Source organism: Lithobates pipiens, unplaced genomic scaffold (genome assembly GCF_037356315.1).
Source record: "Lithobates pipiens isolate NorthernLeopardFrog02 unplaced genomic scaffold, aLitPip1_a1.2 Scaffold_23, whole genome shotgun sequence".
NCBI classification, from domain to species: domain Eukaryota; kingdom Metazoa; phylum Chordata; class Amphibia; order Anura; family Ranidae; genus Lithobates; species Lithobates pipiens.
In genome coordinates, this window is record NW_027507785.1 from 264,976,869 (window position 1) to 264,999,273 (window position 22,405).

The window sequence follows — 22,405 nt, forward strand, 5'->3', positions numbered from 1 at the left end:
TTTCACCTAACATCTCTTGCTGAATACCTCCCCGTTGATACTGCATAGGAACCAAAAGCATTACATTTGTGTTTCCAAAATAATACACAGAGTAGCTATGTGATAATATGATGGATCAAACAACACATTTCAGCAGATGTTATTAGAATTATAATAGCAAGTGCAGGACCATTTTCTTGCACTAATCTGAGCTACTCAGCCTTTCCCGGGATCCTGTCAGAATGATGGTGACTAGAGGAAAGGTTGGGTGTCCTCTGAACATATCTCAACTCGAATTTAGAACACATGCTCATTATCATGCTGATGACCAGGTCATTCCCACCTTTAAGCCCACCTCTTTGTTTACATGGGCTGCAGCCCACAACTTATTGGAATAAGTTGTGAGCTGCAAGTGTGAAATTTGGGTTGAGATGAGTTTGACGGATGCCCAAGTTCATCTGCAATGGTGACATCAACCCGGCCTAGGCGCCACAGACAGGAGCAGGGTAATGTAATTAAAATGACTAACCTTTTTCTCTCCACAGTTTTTCTTTCTGTTTAAAGCAGTGTTTTGGCAGGGGTGGGGGCTAAATACAGTAAGTACATGCTATTAAAGTGCAAGTGCAATATTTATATGTTTATAGCCTGGCCTCGATTCTACCTAAAGCCTTGTACACACAATCAAATTTTCGGAGGAACGTTCATCCGTCTTTTGTTGCATGCTAGCCTCATGTCGAAAATGCATTTACTCACCATCCGAAAATTCTCGTACGACAGAATAACTTCAGAAGTGACGTAATGGGTTGAATAGTTTTGTCTTACTCTTACGATTATTTTCGGATTAAAACTGTCCTAATTAACCTCCCTGGCGGTATGATTATTTCAGATTTTAGGTGCTGAAAGCGGTACCATTATTTTGCATGGAAATTTGGTGTTTTATATTGTAGGCCTGTAATTCTTAGAAATAATTCACTTAATTCCATCCAAACAAGAGTCTAAGGCCGCGTACACACGCGGGGACTGTTCGCTCAACTTTGTCCGTCAAACAGTTTCAGCAAACAGTCCGCTCAAAATTAGCATGGACGGACTTGCCCACACACGACGAACGAACAGTTTGCTGAAACCGTGCGCGATGACGTGAACGGCACGTACGATGGGACGGAAAATACGACGTCCTATACACTGCATTACAACTTTCGGCGTGTAAATCCTTTCTGAGCATGCGCGGAACTTAGTTTGACGAACAAGCCTACACACGAGGGGACTGTTCGCTGAAACCAAGTTTCAGCGGACAGTTTTTCGGAATTTCCGAAAAACTTTGTTCAGCAGACTGTTCGCTGAAACTGTCCGCTGAAAGCCCACACACGAGCGGACTGTCCGCCGAAACACTGTTCAACGGACAAAGTTGGGCGAACAGTCCCCGCGTGTGTACGCGGCCTTATAGACATCCCGGGTATGATAAAATTAGAAATCATAAATTATAATTAATATATATATATATATATATATATATATATATATATAATAAAATAAATAACTATAAATAATTATAACAAATAATAATATAATAATAAAATTATTCAATAATGTAATCAAATCAAAAACACTGAAATGTGCAGAATTGTCGCTGTCATTACTGTTAGTGTTTGATGATGAATTTCCCCACAAATATCGCTCAATTCTGCGAGTGATTCTAATTTATTATTGCTGTTTTTTTAGCTGGTCTATAACCACTTTTGATTTGAAAGGACATTTTTTGGTTGCTATGGACAATCTCCAGTTTCCTGGCATAAAGAACAGTATTTATAATATAAAACTGCATGCAGGACACTGGACAAAACACTAGGGATAAAGGGGATGTGTAATTATTTGATACAGTATACTGTAATCTGTAAGATTACAGTATACTGTGTTTTTTACATTTTGAATTTGGCGCCGAACTCCGTCCCCGTGCGTCGCAACGCTCGCAGGGAAAAATGCTATTTTTTTTTATTTTTTTTTGCGCCTTGCATGTGGTTGGGTATTCTTTGTACAGGCATACTCCACTTTTACGTACACAATGGGGTTTATTGTGTACGATTGCACCTCGATGCAATCCCAAGTCTGGCTCGGGAATACCGTTTATGGTAATTAAATCTCACCCTGAGTCAGACTCGGGAATACCGCCAGGGAGGCTACACGAAAATCGGACGTTGAGTTCGCGGACAACAAAAATGTTATAGTCTGCACATACAGCAAAACCAGAATAGGCTGTCGAAAGCACCGTACTAACGATCCGAAAATCAGCATATTCTTTGCTGGACAAAATTTTACTTCTGATTTTTGTATTGCCTTTAGACTCCCTAAAGTAGTCTAAAGTAGTAGGGCCATGTGGCTCTACAGTGCAATGCCAAGTCTGGCTCGGGAATACGATGCAATCCCAAGTCTGGCTCGGGAATACCGTTTATGGTAATTAAATCTCACCCTGAGTCAGACTCGGGAATACCGCCAGGGAGGCTACACGAAAATCGGACGTTGAGTTCGCGGACAACAAAAATGTTATAGTCTGCACATCCAGCAAAACCGGAATAGGCTGTCGAAAGCACCGTACTAACGATCCGAAAATCAGCATATTCTTTGCTGGACAAAATTTTACTTCTGATTTTTGTATTGCCTTTAGACTCCCTAAAGTAGTCTAAAGTAGTAGGGCCATGTGGCTCTACAGTAGGCAAGCATTTGATGCTACAATGAATAGTGTGAAAGGGAGGATTTTTAAAAAAGTTGCTCCAGAGCTTAGTAAATTAGGTGACGCTTCCCTTTACAGGCATACCCCACTTTTAAGTACACAATGGGGTTTATTTACTAAAGCTGGAAAGTACAAAATCAGGCTCACTTCTGCATAGAAACCAATGAGCTTCTAACCCCAGGTTGTTCAATTAAGCTTTGGTATCAAAACTTGGAAGCTTATGGTTTCTATGCAGAAGTGAGCCTGATTTTGCACTTTCCAGCTTTAGTAAATAAACCCCATTGTGTACGTAAAAGTGGAGTATGCCTGTACAAAGAATACCCAATCACATGCAAGGCGCAAAAAAAAATAAAAAAAAATAGCATTTTTGCATGCACATGATTGGATGATAGAAGTCCACAGAGCTTCCCCTCATTTACTAAGCTCTGGAGCAATTGCCGTTGCAGAGTGAACTTTCTTTTTGCCTTTAGTAAATCAAGCCACTTGTGTTGCTTTTTATATAACTAACTGTACATGTGCATGTATTGCAGAGTCGCAGATACATTCCTGCAATTCTGGATATGCAGGTAAGGTTTAGATTTGGTTTAAGTTAAAAGGAGCAGAGCTGTTACATACCGCAATGATAAAAAAAATATATAAATAATGCTCCAAAAATGTATTCATACATTTGGTAAAATGTGAACTAATTAAAACCAGTGGTTCTTGCCCTTAGAAAATAATACAAATGGTAAATCTGCTCCTTTATGAAACTCATGGCAGAACCAGATCACTAGAGCCTGTATGCACATGACCATTGGCATCCAAAACAGGTCCATTGTACCTTATAGTAACTCAAACCGTAAAAAACAGAAATCACATCTCTGTTTGGGGCCACATACGTGGACCATCTGTCACATTGTCTCCAAAAGTAATTCTAGTTTTAAACTACCAGACAGAGGTGGCACTATGGAGAAGAATTAGGGTGCAATGCCTCTTCAGACACAGTTTAATGGCTGGGGGCAGAATACAAGCTGCCCTGGCAAAGTATGTGAAAAACGCAAAACTCCTGTTAAAGCCTAATTTCAAACAAATAAAAAAAGAATCCCTTGCAGTGGGGCTGTGTCCATACCACAAGGGTTAATAGCTTGTTTTCTCTAGGGAAGTGGAAAAACTGTTTTACTTGCCTGATCCTCCACTCCCCTGGCAGGTAGCGCTCCACCACGCTCCAGCAGTGGACTGTCCCTTGGTGTCCTCGTGTCCAGGGTAGGGCTATGGACTCTGCTCTGGTTTTAATAACATCAGGATCCTAGACTGCTAGAGTGTAGGGGTGCAGAAGCTGGGAGGTTTAATCTATCTCTGGTGAGCAGCAAAGTTTATTTCCATTTACTGTTCACCTAGACACAAAGTAAACCTTGTGGTTTTGGGCACAGCCCCACTGCAAAGGATTACTTTTTTATTTAATAGAGAAGTATTGGGGGGGGGGGGGTTATTTCATATTCATACTTACCTATGTGGATGCAGCATCAGACCGATACTGCATCGTCTCTGCACAGAGAACCGAGCCACCGAACATCGCCTATGGCTCGTTTTCACAGATCCCAGAGAGGAGAGCTGCTCACTGTCAGTCAGCGTCTCTCCTCTCTGCTTCTCCAAGCTCATTGGAGCACTGAGCTGTGGAGGGGCGAGGAGAGGCCATCTCAGGGGCTCGCTGAGAGGATGAGACTGCCATCAATCAAGGCAGCTGGCGGATTCAGACTTGGGAAGTCGGGATGACGTGATGCCTCGACTGATAGCAGTGACATCAGCTGAGAGCGGACTTCAGACTGCTCTCCGCTGAAAACGGGTCACAGGAGTGTAAAAAGAATTGCACTCCTGTGACCCGTAGGGGAAGCCCAGCCTAAAAAGCTCTGGCTGGACTTCTCCTTTTATCTTTCAGAAAAGTTCCCCTGGAATTTTGGCAACTAGTCTAGACCAGAGTAATAACCTTGTAATGACAATCTGTCAATAAAATCATAGCTTGGAGATGCAAAACATTTTCTGGAAACTGGTTTTCGGTAAATAATTATGTACTATACAATAAACATCTTTTATTTGTAGATGCTAAAATGAATTGGGTTTTCCAGTAATCAACAGTTTTTGTTTTTAGTTTTAGTTCCCTGTTGTACCACAGCAGATCATCTGACAGATGATATCACAAAGTAAGTTTAAAATTATGAAATTTTCCAAAAAAATATGAAATTAAGACAACGGGTGACCTGTTCAGGGTAGTCATTTTTGTAAGTTGCAATAGTTATACTTATTATAGTATGTTAACCCTTTTTCGTCTGCCCCAGCCTTCCTTTAAAAAGGTCTGAACGCCAGGGGGCAGGAAAGATCAGCTGGCCACCAATCATTCATAAGGACCAAGAGCTGTCTCTCACAGCTCGGTCTCTATGCTGTGAGCATAGTGAACACGCTCTCAGCACAGAAACATTGTCCGCCCAGTGATACATATGGGCAGTGTGTGAGGTGAGCATTAAATAAAGCCTACATTGTGCAGGCACATCACCCCTTTGTTTTGGGGCATGCGGATGGGAGGGAGATATTTTTCATATTTGGTGGTCCTGTCCGAAGGTCCGAGGCTTCTGGATCAGAGTGTTCAAACTTGTCTAATCAGTAATGGGACACAATATACCCAGAGGCGCCAAAATGCACTGTTCACTGACCCGTCGGAGGAGATGCCCAGACATCTTCGAACTCTCATATTTTTTATTTTAGCAGCCAAAACAACCATAGTGCGAGCATGTTGAAATCACCCACGATCAATGCCACAATGGTGAAACTTAAAATATCCTGGATTATGGTAAACGAAAAACTGACCAGAATCCATAAAGATAAAAAGCCAAGTTTGAAAAAGAATGGAACCCCTGGATCGTGTACCTCCAAGCCCCCTAGCTGTTGGACCACCCTGAGGATTGAGGCCCAGGCTGAGGGAACTAATCCTGCCTTTCTCTTTCTTTCTTTTATTTCCTCTTCCTGTCTTTATTTCTTTATTTTTTCTACCTACTTTCTTTTTTTATGGTTTCTGTTATCTAATGAATCTATGAAAAGTTGTTGATGGGGGACAATGAAGCCTCCTTAATCCTCATACTTCCTCATGAGTAAGGTCGTGCGCTATTAGAGTTACTTCCTGACAATGATACACCCCTACCTTTCTATGTACTTGGCTATAAGTGCCCTATAGTTTATTGAAATGTTACTTCACAATTATTTCCATTTATTTTTTTTATATCACTCTCTAACCAGTTGCTGATACTTCTGGGCTCACAGCTTTAAACATGTGTGTGCTCTATTAGGTAGAGAATGAACATAGACCAAGTTTTTTTTTATTTTGCTGCTCCTTGGTCACCACATTATGGCCTATAATGGTATAGGACAGGGATATGCAATTAGCGGACCTCCAGCTGTTGCAAAACTACAAGTCCCATCATGCCTCTGCCTCTGGGTGTCATTCTTGTGGCGGTCAGAGTCTTGCTATGCCTCATGGGACTTGTAGTTCTGCAACAGCTGGAGGTCCGCTAATTGCATATCCCTGGTATAGGAGGATGCTTCCGCTCTTTGACATTTATTTGACAGTGTTTATGATTTTGTATACGATGTAAACTTTGCAATAAAAATTATTGGAAAGAAAGCCTACCTTGTAATACTGTATAACCAACTCATTATGGAGGGCCTGGCACTTGCTCTTCATTAGGGCTTTATACTGAATGAATTTGAAGTTAAGGACTTAACCCAAAATTGGAGAGAGTTATGGAATTCCTAATATCTGTTGGGTACAGTGACTTTATAACTACTAATATTCCTATCCATTTTCCTTTAGAACCTATAACATTAAGTTCATCTAGTGTTCAAGCCCTGATAAAGGGGAGTACCAACTCGTTGGCTGTTTAACTTTACCTTACTTAAAATGATTAATCATTTTTGGGACTCTCAGACCATTGGTGTAATGCTTGCACTACATCTTTAACCAGGATTAGCACTATACATTGAACTGACATTTTATAATCATGAGATATAAATAACAAAAAATCCAATGTAGCGGGCAGCACAGTGGCTAAGTGGTTAGCACTTCCTCTTGGCAGCACTAAGGATGGCGGCTTGAATCCCCGCCATGGCACTACCTGCCTGGAGTTAGCATGTTCTCCCTGTGCCTGCATGGGTTTCCTCCCACACTCTAAAGACATTCTGGTGGGTAATTCTGGTGGCTCTAAATTGGCCCTTGTATATGTATGAATGTGAGTTAGGGACCTTAAATTGTAAGCTCACTGAGGGCAGGGACTGATGTACAATATATATGGTGAATGTACAATGTACAATATATAAAGCAATAGTACAAAAAATAAATAAATAAAATAAATCCAATTCTTTACACACACACACACACACACACATACACACAAACACAAACACAAACACACACATTCTAGGTATTTATAGCTGTCTGGGCCTCTGTTGCAGAAATTTCCCACCACTTCTTGTCCCACTGGCAGCATTGTCCTACCAGGGCAGGAGATTATGGGGCAAACTCTCAAACAGGGTAATATAAAAACTCTCAAACTCTCAAATGGTAATATAATCTATGCATGTCATAGTTTTAAAGTAGCTCCTCTTAATTCTGTAATGATGTATTTCAGTGTGTATTGTCCATCTGGGTGTATGACAAAGAGCCTCCCCATATGGGGAACAGATATCTACACAGAGGTAGGAGACTTTTCTTACTTCCTCATACTGCATACTACAGTATTGCCTGTGCAATCTTGTCTCGATGCTTTGATTACTCAATGTTATTTCTACTATTTCACAACTATAATCATGTGATTTCCTAAGTGCTAAGGTAGTGTAGATATAGGGATGCATAATGCAGTTAAATTATTACTATTGACTACATAAAATAGCTGTTACTTGGCGAAACTTAAAGTGTAGGAATGGACATTTTTTTTGTTTTAGAGTAAGCAATGGATAAAACCCGGATACTTAATTTTTGGTTTCTGTGTACCATTGGGGAAAGTTCCTTTTACATTCTGTCCCAAGATGGAATAAGAAATTAAAGGGAAATCTCCTAAAGTAGTCTTTGGAAAAGGGGTCCTCTTTGGAAAAATTTTCCTTAACCAGTTGCCACCCGCCCACTGTCAAATGACAGTGGAACAGTGCGGCTCTTGTTTTGCATATACAGTGCCCCAGAACGGCTGCCATCGTGGGCACGCAGCATGGCAATCATGGCCCTACCGTGTCCTAGCAACATGGCACAGCCATGATTGCCGTGCTACGTGCCCCTGCTAGCCGTGGCTCTTTAACCATGTGATTGGCTGTGTCCAATCACAGCCATTCACATGTAAATACGTAAATGCCGTGAATCGGCTCTCCTCGCCTCACACTGACAGAGTGTGTGGCGAGGAGTGCTGATCAGCGGCATCTCCTCGCAAAGGAGACCTGGGCAGGTAATCAGGGCACTGATCACCAGTGCCTCGATTACAGGAAAGCCCCAGCAGTGCCCATCAGTGCCACCAATCAGTGCCTATCAATGCCACCAATCAGTGCTCATAAGTGATGCCAGTCAGTGCCTCCCATCAGTGCCGCCTATCAGTGCCCATCAGCACACCAGTGCCACGTATCAGTACCTCCTATCAGTGCCCATCAGTGCAGCATATTAGTGCCTCCTCATCAGTGCCCATAAGTGCCGTACATGTCCATAACTGCTGCCTCATCAGTACCCATAAGTGCTACCTCATTAGTGCCCATCAGTGCAGCCTTATCAGTGCACATCAGTGAAGGAGAAAAATTAATTATTTACAAAAATGTTTTCTTTTTATTTTTTTGTAAAAAATAAAAATCCCAGTAGTGATTAAATACCACCAAAAGAAAGCTCTATTTGTGTAAAGAAAAAGATAAAAAAAAATTATTTGGGTACAGTGTGCATGGCCGCGCAATTGTCATTCAAACGCAACAGTGTTGAAAGCTAAAAAATGGCCTGGGAAGGAAGGGGGTGAAAGTGTCTGATATTGAGGTGGTTAAAGTGGTTGTAAAGTCAGTGGATGTAATGTATTCTATGCATTAAGATAAAAAAAAAATCTTCTGTGTGCAACAAACTCCCCTCTGTGTTTGAATGAACACAGGGAGCTGTGGCTCAGCTCAGGTGCCCCCATAGCAAGCTGCTTGCTGTGATGGCACTCAACAGGAGGGAGGGGCGGGCTGCTCTGCGCAAAACCACTGCAGAGTGCAGGTAAGTATAACATGTTTATTATTTTTAACTAAAAAAAAAGCGAGTCTTTAGTATCACGTTAACTTTTGCCCAGGGATAACTCTAAATAATTGGATTTCCCCCAACCTCCTTTTTGGTGACAATGGTTATCAACACACCTGGATCAGTGATGACACAGACAGCAATAAAAACTTTACAGAGGCACTTACTCAGACCAAATTTATTTTACTCTTTATCTTGTTATGGAGGGGGAAAGAGTTGCAAAAAATAATACGACTTTCACATGATTTGTCTAGACATGTGCACTACCGAAAAATGTATTTTGCTTTGTTTTCGCTTCATTCGTGTTGTTTTTTTTTGGGGGGGAGGGGGGACGGGGGTTCCGTTTATCGGCTCATTCGTTATAATCGCCATTTTTTACTTTAGATCATTCGTAACTTCGGATGCATTCATATTTGTTACATTCACTAATAGTTCCAATAAAAATGTAAATCTAATCTATCCCAAATTAGCTGCTATGGTGCACAGGCCTGAATAGAAGAATTACTGACTTCAGCTATTTTACCTATAATTTAATAGTTTATAATAATAAATAATAATCATAATATAATAATAATTAAAAAAAACTATAATAATAGTTAAAGTGGTTGTAAGGCTTACCTGTAGCTCCAAGAAATATCTCCTAAACCTACACGGTAGACAGCGGCACGTAGGCGCACTGAGCGCGGCACCCGTTAACGGCGATAGGCCGCACGCGGCAGCTCCCGTGCTCATGCGCGGGAGTGACGTCACGCGGCTTCGCCGAATGACAGCGGCGTAGCAGCGAAGACCCACCGAGAAGATGGATGCGCCGGACTACAGGGGACAGCGGTGACTTTGCTGGCTCCTGTGTCAGGTAAGTGATACATAATGGGCTACTATGCGATGCATAGTAGTCCATTATGCTTTACCTTTGCAGGGAATGAAAGAGGAAGTAAACCCATCAGGGTTTACTTCCTCTTTAATAATTTAATTATAATAGAATATACAAAAAACTAAATTATCCAAATGTAATCAATTTGTTAAACTCGTAGGTTGAATCATTTTCCGTTCTTTATCATTTTCGTTCTTTTGTGTTTCCATTCTTTCTGACAATTAGTTTTCACATGCATTCGTCAAAAGCATGGGTCTTCAAATGATGGCCCTCCAGTTGTTCAGGAACTACAATTCCCATCATGCCTAGTCATGTCTGTGAATGTCAGAGTTTTACAATGCCACATGGGATGTGTAGTTTTGCAACAGCTGGAGAGCCGTAGTTTGAGGATACCTGGTCAAAAGAGTCATTCGGATGCTTCTGAATGAACAAATTTGCTGAATTTCGTCCGAAAAACGAATTCTTAACTAAACAAATTGCACAGGTATCATTTTGTCTAAATTCCTGCCATGATGGCACCCCTTTCTCACCTTACAAAGGTTTTTCCCAGAGTGTATCCAAGGTACTGGAGGGGTTGTGGGCAGGAGTGGACATTTCTTCATATTTAGTGGATGTGCCCCAAGATTATATAGTTCTAGGACTCCATCTCACAATGGGTGCAGAAAACCTTCCTTAAGCCGATAAGACGTACTCCTCTTATTTTCTGTTTCATGATATACCCTCCTCTGTCAAATCTTATAAAAACAGTACTACTCCACACTTAGTGATCACAGCCAAAAGCCTAATATCTAGATTTTGGAAGTAAACTGTTTGTCCAACTATAATAGATTGGCAGAAAGAAGTAGACAAGGTAATGGAGGAAGAGAGGTATGTCTTTATGTCCAAGAAAGAAAAGGAGGAACAATTCAGAGATATTTGGGCAGGGTGGATGTATTATTCCTATGAGATTACAGGGCAGCTCTGGTAATCCTATTCCTGCTTATAGGTTTGCCATAGGGATAACTGAGAACCCACTAACTATTCTTGCTTCTATAATTTATCATTACATACAATCTTGAGGTACACATTTTTGTAAAGACATAATGTTAGTACGTTCCCATTGATATCTAGCAGTATTTTGATGTTCTATTTTTCCTTTATCTGTATGTTTATTTTTCACCAAGTATAGAAAAAACTAGCCTGAAAAAACTGGCTCATCCCTATTGACAAACAGTAAACACAAAATTAATTTACTGTCAATACCACAACCAAACAGGGAAACGAAAAAACAGAGTTGATGTCCACCCTATATATATAGAATGCCAAAAGGAACCCACTTCTCTATAATCATAGAAACAAAAAAAACACCCAAAAAGGAATGAGTGTATAACCTCTATGGGAATATAAATTGGGTTGCTGGCATTATATTAAAAGAATGATTTTTAATATTTTAATATTTTAAATTATTATTTATTCAACAAAAGAGAAAAAAGCCACTAAAATCAAGTAGCATTACACATAAAAAATTGGATGTATACTATAAGTACATAACATATATACATAGAACAATGAAGGTCTATTGCAAGAGATGATCTTTACAAAAAATAACCCAACGTTTGGAGGTATATATAAACAGCTGACCTCTTCTTCAGGGGTAATTCATGGTCAAATCAAGTAGATCTGTAATAATAAAAAAACAAAAAAAAACAAACAAACAAAAAAAACAAAAACCTCACATTACAAGTTCTCATGTCAGTCACGTACATAGATACCCATAAGCAAAATACAATTTTAATAGCTAATCATGTGTACATTTCAATATAATACACTGACGCAATCATATTTCACATAGCAACAAATGCATATAAATATATACACATTACTAACCATATGTGTAGATGGTGAACTTCATATAACATCCAACAAGAAGGTTCATCTACCCCAGCTCCACCAAGGTCAGAGGGCCCAAGGGATGAGGAGAAATCCAAATATGTAACCAGGACAGGGAGGTTATTGGGGAGAAAACGTACACCGCCCAACCCCATGGATCTCGTGTTCCTGTCAATCAATCCGGAATCCCAGCCACCATATGGCGTCACAGAGGGCACCACCACATGGGCCCGCCACGCTCCAATTGGGTGTCCAAACTGGCTAAGTGGAAACACACATACAAACATGTATCATATAAGTACCTCCCCAGGCATCCCCATCAACATTGGGGTAATATCAAGAAAATCTGTCATTACATACAAACTGAGCTGAAAACACCCACCCTCACTGCTGATGCAGGATATATTAGATCACAGGTGTGAATCCTCTCATAGGTGCCAGGCTTGAGAAATCCCTCTACAGGGCAGGGCTCAATTATCACCACACTGAAAAAGTGTCCTGTACCCAAAATCTGGGGGCATAAAATATAGCCAGACAAATTAATGACTCCATCCTAGTGTCACACATGCCTCTAACAGCCACAGCATATGGTATATATGTCCATGTAGCTTACCAGATAATCTCTGTCTGTCCCAAAACCTGGGATCAGATGCAGGTAGGAGAGAACACTTGTGATCAGCCTGTTAAATACAGGCGTCACATGGTGCTCTTGATTAGGCCAATTCAGCCCAGCTGTATCTCCTAGATTGGAGAGCTACTGGAGCTAAGCGTATCCCCACTAAGTTAGGTTCCCCCGCGGGTGGACGGTGCGCGACGCCCCCCCCCCGCAATTGTGCACGCCACCCCAACGGCAATCTCCACCGAGACACCAGGGAGGCGCGCCCAGGCCACGGCGCCCCACACACGGCGGAACCCCACGGCGCTTGCGCAAGGTTGGCCCGCGTCACCCACCCATGACACAGATCCGGCATGGTCGCTCGCATAACGCGAGCAGACCGCTGGGACAGAGGAAGGTCGGGCCCGCCCATAGGGCAGGCACCAGTCTCCCCTGCGCCAAGTGACACCATCGGTGAAAGGGAAGGACCCGGAAATGAAAGAAATGAAACACAGACCACAAGGATTTTTCTCCGAAAACCCGTCTGGTATCCCCCACCTCCAAGGGGGAGGAAAAGCCCTGACCACACCATTGCTGGGCAGGATCAACAAGACCAAGCTGTGGGCTGAGGATGCGGACATGAGGACGTGACGTTTCCTGGCTGAGGGAGGGGCCCGATCGTACCGCTGGAGCTCGTGTGAGCGCATGTGAGGGGGGAACCAGGAGAGATGCCATGGCTATTCCGCTATACAACGGGTGTGTGAGGCTGGTGGAGCGCCACAAATGAGGACCCTGCACAGGTCAGAGTTTGCCCACTGTGTCCACTCTGTTGGTGGGGTAGCTCGATGGGTACGGAGCTGATAAGCAGTGGTCAGCAGAGCACTGGAGGCCTGAGCTTCGCAAGCCCCCCCGCTTCCCTGCATGGATCTCTCAGTGTCTTGATGGTTGAGAGAAGGAGAGGCAGGGCACAGATAGCAGCACGGAGGAACTCTGCGATCGTGGTGCAAAAGCCCAAGAAATCATGAGTAGTATCATATCTACACCTAGAATCACTGGGGACTCCAGGAGGAACTAGCGCAGCAGGGCGAGTAAGCGGCAGATGAAGACAACATGGAGGTACCGTGTCTGAATTGAACTGTATGAAGGAAATGTGCAAACTGTCAGAATAAATACTGGCTTTTTTATATTGATTGAACTGCACTTGCTCCTACCAGTGTCTCTGCCAGCCTCCTATAAGAACAGCTCACATATTTTGTTTTCTGCATTCCTACGCTCTGGCTGTATCTTCATACATCTGCCAGTCCATAGAATTGTGGGGAAAGAGCTCAGTATTGCCTGGGACTGTCCTCGACCAGACTAACTGTTCCTAGTGTATTCCCTTTCTGCCCTCCTGAACATCATTTCTACTGGCCGGGTTGAAATAGAGTTGGCTATAGTGCTACATTGTTGCATATACTGCTATATTGCTACACATTCATTTTTTGCAGACTCCCTATAAAATCTTACAAAACTTTATAAGAACTATTTGAATTAACTTTACATCATTGCAGCAATATGTTGGTTAAAATTAAACCATGGAACTGCATGAGGAAAACTACTGAATAAATACTGGCCTTAAAAACAGGCTGAACAGGCTAAACTGTATCCGTACTTAGCAGTTGATTTGCTAGCTGACTACAAAACTGTTTTACATTTGCATTTTTTTTGTCTTTCTCCTGCATATCTGTTACGGAGAGATATCCTTGCATCATTTTTACTTAGTCCTGAAAAAAGATCAATTGCATGTATGGACTGTACTTCCCTTTTGCTGACTCCCATTTCTATGTACTTCTACTTAATTATATGAGGACAAATTGCTATACTGATATCCCTTGTAAAAAAAAAAAAAACTACAACCCCCCACAAGACTTACCAGACTTTGCATTATAGCATACATGGATCAAACTAAACATTTATGGTAGGAATATTCGATCTTTACTAAATAGAAGCCAGGCTCGCTGGCACACTCTCAAGATTATATACTGGCCAGTGGACACATCAGTTGTTCTCTTCTTTGGTGTATTAGATAAGCCATCTGCAAGTTCACCCGCATAAATTGTGTAGCAACTTTTTGACTAAATTGTTCGTTCATTGCAAGAGGCCATTATACATATTAGCTGTTCTCTTCTTGGGTGTATTAGATAAACCATCTGCAAGTCCACCTGCATAAATTGTGTAACAATTTTCTGACGAATGGTTCGTACAATGTAAGAGGAACTGTATTCAGGTAAAAACCTGTTTCTGATATTCAATTACTAAAAGGAGACCACTAAAGAGGGAATCTAGATACATAATTAGTCAAGGTCCCCATTTTACATCGTTCCTAATATATATATTGGCAGGTGGCATAGTTGAACACTTACAATCACAAGGAGAGAAAAAACATTTAAAATAAGTGAAAAGATCATAAAACTGGGGAAACAAAAAAATACAAATAAAAAAAATCAGTATGAAAGGGAAAACAACGAAGGGGAGTGAACAAAAAACTCCAAAAGGGAAAACTAATATCTCCACTATTAAACAATATATGTCTAAGGAGGCAAGTCCAAAGAGCCCATGATTAAGAAAACAGTCAAACGGGCTGCAGGAGAAGGTAAAAGATATTGGGGTTGATTTACTAAAGGCAAAGAGACTGTGCACTTTGCAAAGTGCAGTTGCTCCAGAGCTTATTAAATGAGAAGAAGATCTGCTGACTTGCATCATCCAATCATGTGCAAGCAGGGGCGGACTGACCATTCGGGCATTCGTACGCCGTCCGAGGGCCCGTGGCCAGTAGGGGGCCCGTGAGAAGCTCCTATGCTGCTGGCAGTGCTGCGGTGGAGCCGTTCTGCCGCTGCGGGTGGGGAAGGGGGGCGGCGAAGACACAGCATGTCCCCTGCACCTCTAGCTTTCAGTCCAGTAGGGGCCCGGGAGATGGGAGGCGGCGATCGAATATGTTGTTGCAGCGGCATCTCCCTCGGGCTTGTATTTCTCCATTACAGTGTATAGAGTGGAGAGGGGAGGGGCCTCTGACCCGGGCAGCTATAAGTTTCACTCTTCAGTGAGTTGCTCGGCTTGTATACTGTTGCCGACTGCTGCCCGGGTCAGAGGCTCCTCCCCTCTCCACTCTATACATTGTGAAGGAGAAATGCAAACCCCAGGGAGATCCCGCGGTCCACAGGCACAATAGAGCTGCCGATCGCCCCTCCCACCTCCCCGTGCTGGGGATTGGATGTGCACAGCCAGGTACAGGGGAACCTGGTGGGGGGGGGGGGGTTTAAGTCTGGGGACCCTGACATATGGAGGGGGCTCTCTGGGGACCCTGAAATATGGAGGGGGCTCTCTGAGGACCCTGATGGAGGGGGGCTCTCTGGGGACCCTGATGGAGGGGGGCTCTCTGGGGACCCTGACATATGGAGGGGGCTCTCTGAGGACCCTGACATATGGAGGGGGGCTCTCTGAGGACCCTGACATATGGAGGGTGCTCTCTGGGGACCCTGAAATATGGAGGGGGCTCTCTGAGGACCCTGATGTATGGGGGGCTCTCTGGGGACCCTGATGGAGGGGGTCTCTCTGGGGACCCTGCAGTATGGAGGGGGCTCTCTGGGGACCCTGATGGAGGGGGGCTCTCTGGGGACCCTGATGGAGGGGGGCTCTTTGGGGACCCTGATGGAGGGGGGCTGTCTGGGGACCCTGATGGAGGGGGGCTCTCTGGGGACCCTGATTGAGGGGGGCTCTTTGGGGACCCTGATTGAGGGGGGCTGTCTGGGGACCCTGATGGAGGGGGGCTGTCTGGGGACCCTGATGGAGGGGGGCTCTCTGGGGACCCTGACATATGGAGGGGGGCTCTCTGCGGACCCTGAAATATGGAGGGGGCTCTCTGAGGACCCTGATGTATGGGGGGCTCTCTGGGGACCCTGATGGAGGGGGTCTCTCTGGGGACCCTGCAGTATGGAGGGGGCTCTCTGGGGACCCTGATGGAGGGAGGCTCTCTGGGGACCCTGACATATGGAGGGGGGCTCTCTGCGGACCCTGAAATATGGAGGGGGCTCTCTGAGGACCCTGATGTATGGGGGGCTCTCTGGGGACCCTGATGGAGGGGGTCTCTCTGGGGACCCTGCAGTATGGAGGGGGCTCTCTGGGGACCCTGATGGAGGGAGGCTCTCTGGGGACCCTGATATATGGAGGGGGGCTCTCTGAGGACCCTGACATATGGAGGGGGGCTCTCTGAGGACCCTGACATATGGAGGGTGCTCTCTGGGGACCCTGAAATATGGAGGGGGCTCTCTGAGGACCCTGATGTATGGGGGGCTCTCTGGGGACCCTGATGGAGGGGGTCTCTCTGGGGACCCTGCAGTATGGAGGGGGCTCTCTGGGGACCCTGATGGAGGGGGGCTCTCTGGGGACCCGGATGGAGGGGGGCAGTCTGGGGACCCTGATGGAGGGGGGCTCTCTGGGGACCCTGATTGAGGGGGGCTCTTTGGGGACCCTGATGGAGGGGGGCTGTCTGGGGACCCTGATGGAGGGGGGCTCTCTGGGGACCCTGATTGAGGGGGGCTCTTTGGGGACCCTGATGGAGGGGGGCTCTCTGGGGACCCTGATGGAGGGGGGCTCTCTGGGGACCCTGACATATGGAGGGGGGCTCTCTGCGGACCCTGAAATATGGAGGGTGCTCTCTGGGGACCCTGAAATATGGAGGGGGCTCTCTGAGGACCCTGATGTATGGGGGGCTCTCTGGGGACCCTGATGGAGGGGGTCTCTCTGGGGACCCTGCAGTATGGAGGGGGCTCTCTGGGGACCCTGATAGAGGGGGGCTCTGTGGGGACCCGGATGGAGGGGGCAGTCTGGGGACCCTGATGGAGGGGGGCTCTCTGGGGACCCTGATTGAGGGGGGCTCTTTGGGGACCCTGATGGAGGGGGGCTCTCTGGGGACCCTGATTGAGGGTGGCTCTTTGGGGACCCTGATGGAGGGGGGCTCTCTGGGGACCCTGATGGAGGGGGGCTCTCTGGGGACCCTGACATATGGAGGGGGGCTCTCTGCGGACCCTGACATATGGAGGGTGCTCTCTGGGGACCCTGAAATATGGAGGGGGCTCTCTGAGGACCCTGATGTATGGGGGGCTCTCTGGGGACCCTGATGGAGGGGGTCTCTCTGGGGACCCTGCAGTATGGAGGGGTCTCTCTGGGGACCCTGATGGAGGGGGGCTCTCTGAGGACCCTGATGGAGGGGGGCTCTCTGGGGACCCTGACATATGGAGGGTGCTCTCTGGGGACCCTGATGGAGGGGGGCTCTCTGGGGACCCTGATGGAGGGGGGCTCTCTGGGGACCCTGCAGTATGGAGGGGGGCTCTCTGGGGACCCTGATGGAGGGGGGCTCTCTGGGGACCCTGATGGAGGGGGGCTCTCTGGGGACCCTGATGGAGGGGGGCTCTCTGGGGACCCTGATGGAGGGGGGCTCTCTGGGGACCCTAAATTATGGAGGGGGCTCTATGAGGACTCTGATGTATGGGGGGCTCTCTGGGGACCCTGATGGAGGGGGTCTCTCTGGGGACCCTGCAGTATGGAGGGGGCTCTCTGGGGACCCTGATGGAGGGGGGCTCTCTGGGGACCCTGATGGAGGGGGGCTCTCTGGGGACCCTGATGGAGGGGGGCTCTTTGGGGACCCTGATGGAGGGGGGCTGTCTGGGGACCCTGATGGAGGGGGGCTCTCTGGGGACCCTGATTGAGGGGGGCTCTTTGGGGACCCTGATGGAGGGGGGCTGTCTGGGGACCCTGATGGAGGGGGGCTCTCTGGGAACCCTGACATATGGAGGGTGCTCTCTGGGGACCCTGATGGAGGGGGGCTCTCTGGGGACCCTGATGGAGGGGGGCTCTCTGGGGACCCTGCAGTATGGAGGGGGGCTCTCTGGGGACCCTGATGGAGGGGGGCTCTCTGGGGACCCTGATGGAGGGGGGTTCTCTGGGGACCCTGAAGTATGGAGGGGGCTCTCTGGGGACCCTGCTGTATGGAGTTGGCTCTCTGGGGACCCTGATGTATGGAGGAGGCTCTCCGGGGACCCTGATACATGGAGGAGGCTCTCTGGGGACCCTGATGCATGGAGGAGGCTCTCTGGGGACCCTGATGCATGGAGGAAGCTCTCTGGGGACCCTGATGCATGGAGGAGGCTCTCTGGGGACCCTGATGCATGGAGGAGGATCTCTGGGGACCCTGATGCATGGAGGAGGCTCTCTGGGGACCCTTCTGTATGGAGGGGGCTCTCTGGGGACCCTTCTGTATGGAGGGGGCTCTCTGGGGACCCTGATGTATGGAGGGGGCTCTCTGGGGACCCTGATGTATGGAGGGGGGCTCTCTGGGGACCCTGATGTATGGAGGGGGCTCTCTGGGGACCCTGATGTATGGAGGGGGCTCTCTGGGGACCCTGATGTATGGAGGGGGCTCTCTGGGGACCCTGATGTATGGAGGGGGCTCTCTGGGGACCTTGATGTATGGGGGGCTCTCTGAGGACCCTGATGTAAGTGAGGGAGGCTCTCTGGGGACTTGTTTACATCGAAAGACCCCCGTTCTGCCTTTGTTGGAAACAATCGTCGGGGCCCGCCGGACCCACTGATTAGCTCTCGGTGTGTCCAATCAAACAGCGCGCAGACCCGCAAGTGCAGAATCAAGTACCTGTATGTGATTCTGCTCACAGGAGACGCAGCCCCGCAGTAAATGTACGTGGTTAATGTGAGTTTATTTTTCTTTATTTTCCTAACTCTTTAAACCTTTATTTTGAACATACAGTAGAGAAATTCTGTCACCAATGCATATGATGCACCAGTGCAATATATACGTGGTGCTTTGTGAGGGTGTGGCTTGTGTTTGGGTGGGGACAAAGGGGGCCCCATGATCCCCTACTGCCCGGGGGCCCCATGAGTTGTCAGTCCGCCCCTGTGTGCAAGCAAAAATGCTGTTTTTTTTATTTTCCTTGCATGTGATTGGGTATTCTTTGCAAAGAGAACCTTTCCCTCATTTACTATGCTCTGGAGCAACTGCCTTTATTCGATTATCTTTATTCTATCTTTAATCTATTTGTCTTTAGTAAATCAACCCCATTGGGAAAAAGCTAGGGGAGACTCCGGATCAATCTAAAGACGAAACAAGCATGGGAAGTGAAATGGAAATAAGTAAAACGGAGGAAAGAAACACAGCAGATCAAACGCCATCAAAAGCGGAGATGACTGAGATGTTCTTAAGATTGGAGAACATCATAAAATTAGAAATCTCTGCGTTTGGTACAGATACGGAACATTTGTTGAAACGTGTGGAAGAGACAGAAGAACGAACAAACAAGCCCAGGAATTAAGAAAATGTAACAAAATAATTAAAACAATGCAACTTGACCAGAGGAATATTGTATATAAATTAGAAGACCAAGAAAATCAAAATCGCAGACAAAATTTGCGAATTCGAGCGCTACCTAAAGAGAGAGGGGAGGATCTGAAAAAAATCTATTTTTAACCCCTTGTTGAACAAAGGGCCAGAGGAAGGCCTCAGGATTGAGAGAGTCCATAGGCTTAGAAAACCTAAAAATATCGCAGAAGATAGACCAAGAGACCAATTATCAGATTTCAAGAGTATGAAGATAAAGCGGAAATATAGGGGAAAATGCGGGGAAGACCCCCCATAAAATATGTGGGGGTGGAGCTCCAAATTTTTTCAGATCTGGCCCCAAAAACACTCTCTAGGAGACATCTTCTAAAACCCCTCTTGGAGCAAATGCACACACAGAACATCAAATATAATTGGGGATTTCCAGCGTGTTTAACAGGTTAAAAGATGGTAGATCAAGGAGATGAAGGTTCCCGGAAGAACTGCGAGAATTCTGTGGTCAACTAGACTTAAGGATCCCAGTCATCCCAGGATGGGAGGAAGAAGAACCGACAGTTGGGATGGAAGGGACATACGGGAAATGATTGATTGACTGATATAGAGGAAAAGTAGAGCATGAAGAAGAAGAGAGAAGATAGTGAACTGTGCTGGGGGGGTGGGGAAGCGCTAGAAAATTAGAAAGCGGAGGGTCTGAGAAGGGCATTGCCAATTATAGCTCAGGGGGTTTAGTACACGCCCCACACTATACAAGGCTGCCAGCGCGGCAGGCTTGTGTAGTGTGTTCCGGCGTGCAGGGAGAGAAAGATAGGCAGGGACAGTGTGTTCTTTTCTTGTGCATCTGCAGGAGTTAAAGTGGGTGTTGTGTGCCTCCAGCACAGTATACACCTGTATCTATCCTTTATTGCTGGTGTTCTCTAATACAGGCATCTGCAGGAGTTAAAGTGGGTATTGTGTGCCTCCAGCACAGTATACACCTGTAGCTACCCTTTATTGCTGGTGTTCTCTAGTACAGGCATCTGCAGGAGTTAAAGTGCTACCCAATTGCTGGTTTTCCCATCTCCCTGCAGGCCATTACTATGTCTGGAAGGCCAACAAGGAGAGGCAGACAGTCACGAGCCAATAAAAGAGGGCAAGCAGGCTCTGTGTCTAGAGACAACAGTGCTGGTCGTGGACGGAGTGCATCATCATCAGCACGTGGCCACGGGACACGCTTGTCCTAATTTTGGCAGCTGGACGTGTTGAGCCGCATCATGCCAAAGACTTGGTACAGTGGATGACCAAGCCCTCCTCATCCTCCTCATCCTCTCTCATCCAGTCTCAGGGTACTAGCAAAGAAGCTGCCAACGCGCCCTCTTCCCTCGTCTCAATGTCATCAGTCACTTCTTCCCTAGACCCACCATGTCCTCCTGAGAAGTCCCCCAAACTGTTTGGTACATGCTCCAGGAGGATGCCCAGCGTTTTGAAGGCTCTGATGATGATACCCAGCTAGAGGAAGGCAGTAGCGTGAGAGCAGAGAGAGGGAATGCTCAAGAAGGACAGCAATCTGGCAGTCATGTTCCACCAGCTGCAGAATGCTGCCAGGTTTGTTCCAGTGATGAAGAGGGAGGGGATGATGAGGTCACTGACTCCATGTGGGTGCCTGATAGGAGAGAGGAGGAGAAGGAGGAGGCACATCTCCAACGAGGCACCTTAGGGGCAGCACACCGACTGAATCACACCGCAGAGCTCCGCCTGTGCAGGGCGCTGCCTCTTTGCGTTATTCCAAAAGTTATTTGGTGTGGGCCTTTTTTGAGACGAGTGTATCAGATCGCACCACTGCTATTTGCAACATATGTCTCAAGCACATCTCGCATGGCCAAAACATCAGCGGCTTGGGCACCACATGCTTGACCAGACATATGTTGACCTGTCATGCAGCTCATTGGCGAGCGTATCTTAAAGACCCACGCCAAAGAACAAAGCAGACCTCTCCTTGCTCCTCATCAGCTGGGATCTCCAACCCCACTAGACCTTCAGTCCTCTCTGAAACCTGCACTGAGAGGAATGAAGGTGTAGAATTAGGTGTGTCACAGCCAAGTACTTGCGGGCACCCTGCTAGCAGTACACCGACGTCCGATTGTAGCAGGCAAATTTCCCTGCCCCAGCTGCTGGACCGTCAAAAGAAGTTCACTCCCAGCCATCCACATGCCCAGCGGTTGAATGATATGCTTAGCTAAATTGCTAGCACTTCAACTTCTGCCTTTTCAGTTGGTAGACTCGGCCCCCTTGTGTGGGTTTTTACAATGTGCGGTTCTTCAGTGGCAGGTCCCCAAACGCCACTTTTTCTCATGGAAGGCTCTTCCGACTCTCTACCGGCATGTGGAAGGCAATATCCATGCCTCGCTGGACAGGGCGGTCAGCGGTAAGGTGCATATTACCGCTGACTCGTGGTCCAGCAGGCATGGACAGAGACGTTACTTATCTTTCCCAGCCCATTGGGTCACTCTTCTGGCAGCTGGGAAGGATGCAGGACAAGGTGCAGTGGTGTTAGAGGTTGTTCCACCACCATGCCTCCAAAATGCTATTACTGGTTGTGACACACCTCTCTCCTCCACCCTCTCCACTTCTTCTTCCTCCATGGCCTCTTCCATTGCTTTGTCCTCGGAACCAGCGGTGCTCCGTAGGCGTTCAAGGGGCTACACAAGTACGCTGGCAAAAAGATGCCATGCTTGCGCTGGTTT

General features: G+C 46.5%; 1 protein-coding gene across 1 annotated transcript in view; it reads left to right on the forward strand.

The window, feature by feature from the left end:
• The window catches only part of LOC143928309 (uncharacterized), a 62,337-nt gene that overhangs the window by 23,324 nt on the left and 16,608 nt on the right, over positions 1-22,405 (forward strand). The window contains exons 3-5 of the mRNA XM_077453121.1: positions 3,235-3,270; positions 4,830-4,881; positions 7,357-7,423. Of these exons, the coding sequence (XP_077309247.1) occupies positions 3,235-3,270; positions 4,830-4,881; positions 7,357-7,423 (155 nt within the window). The remainder of the gene's footprint in view (positions 1-3,234; positions 3,271-4,829; positions 4,882-7,356; positions 7,424-22,405) is intronic.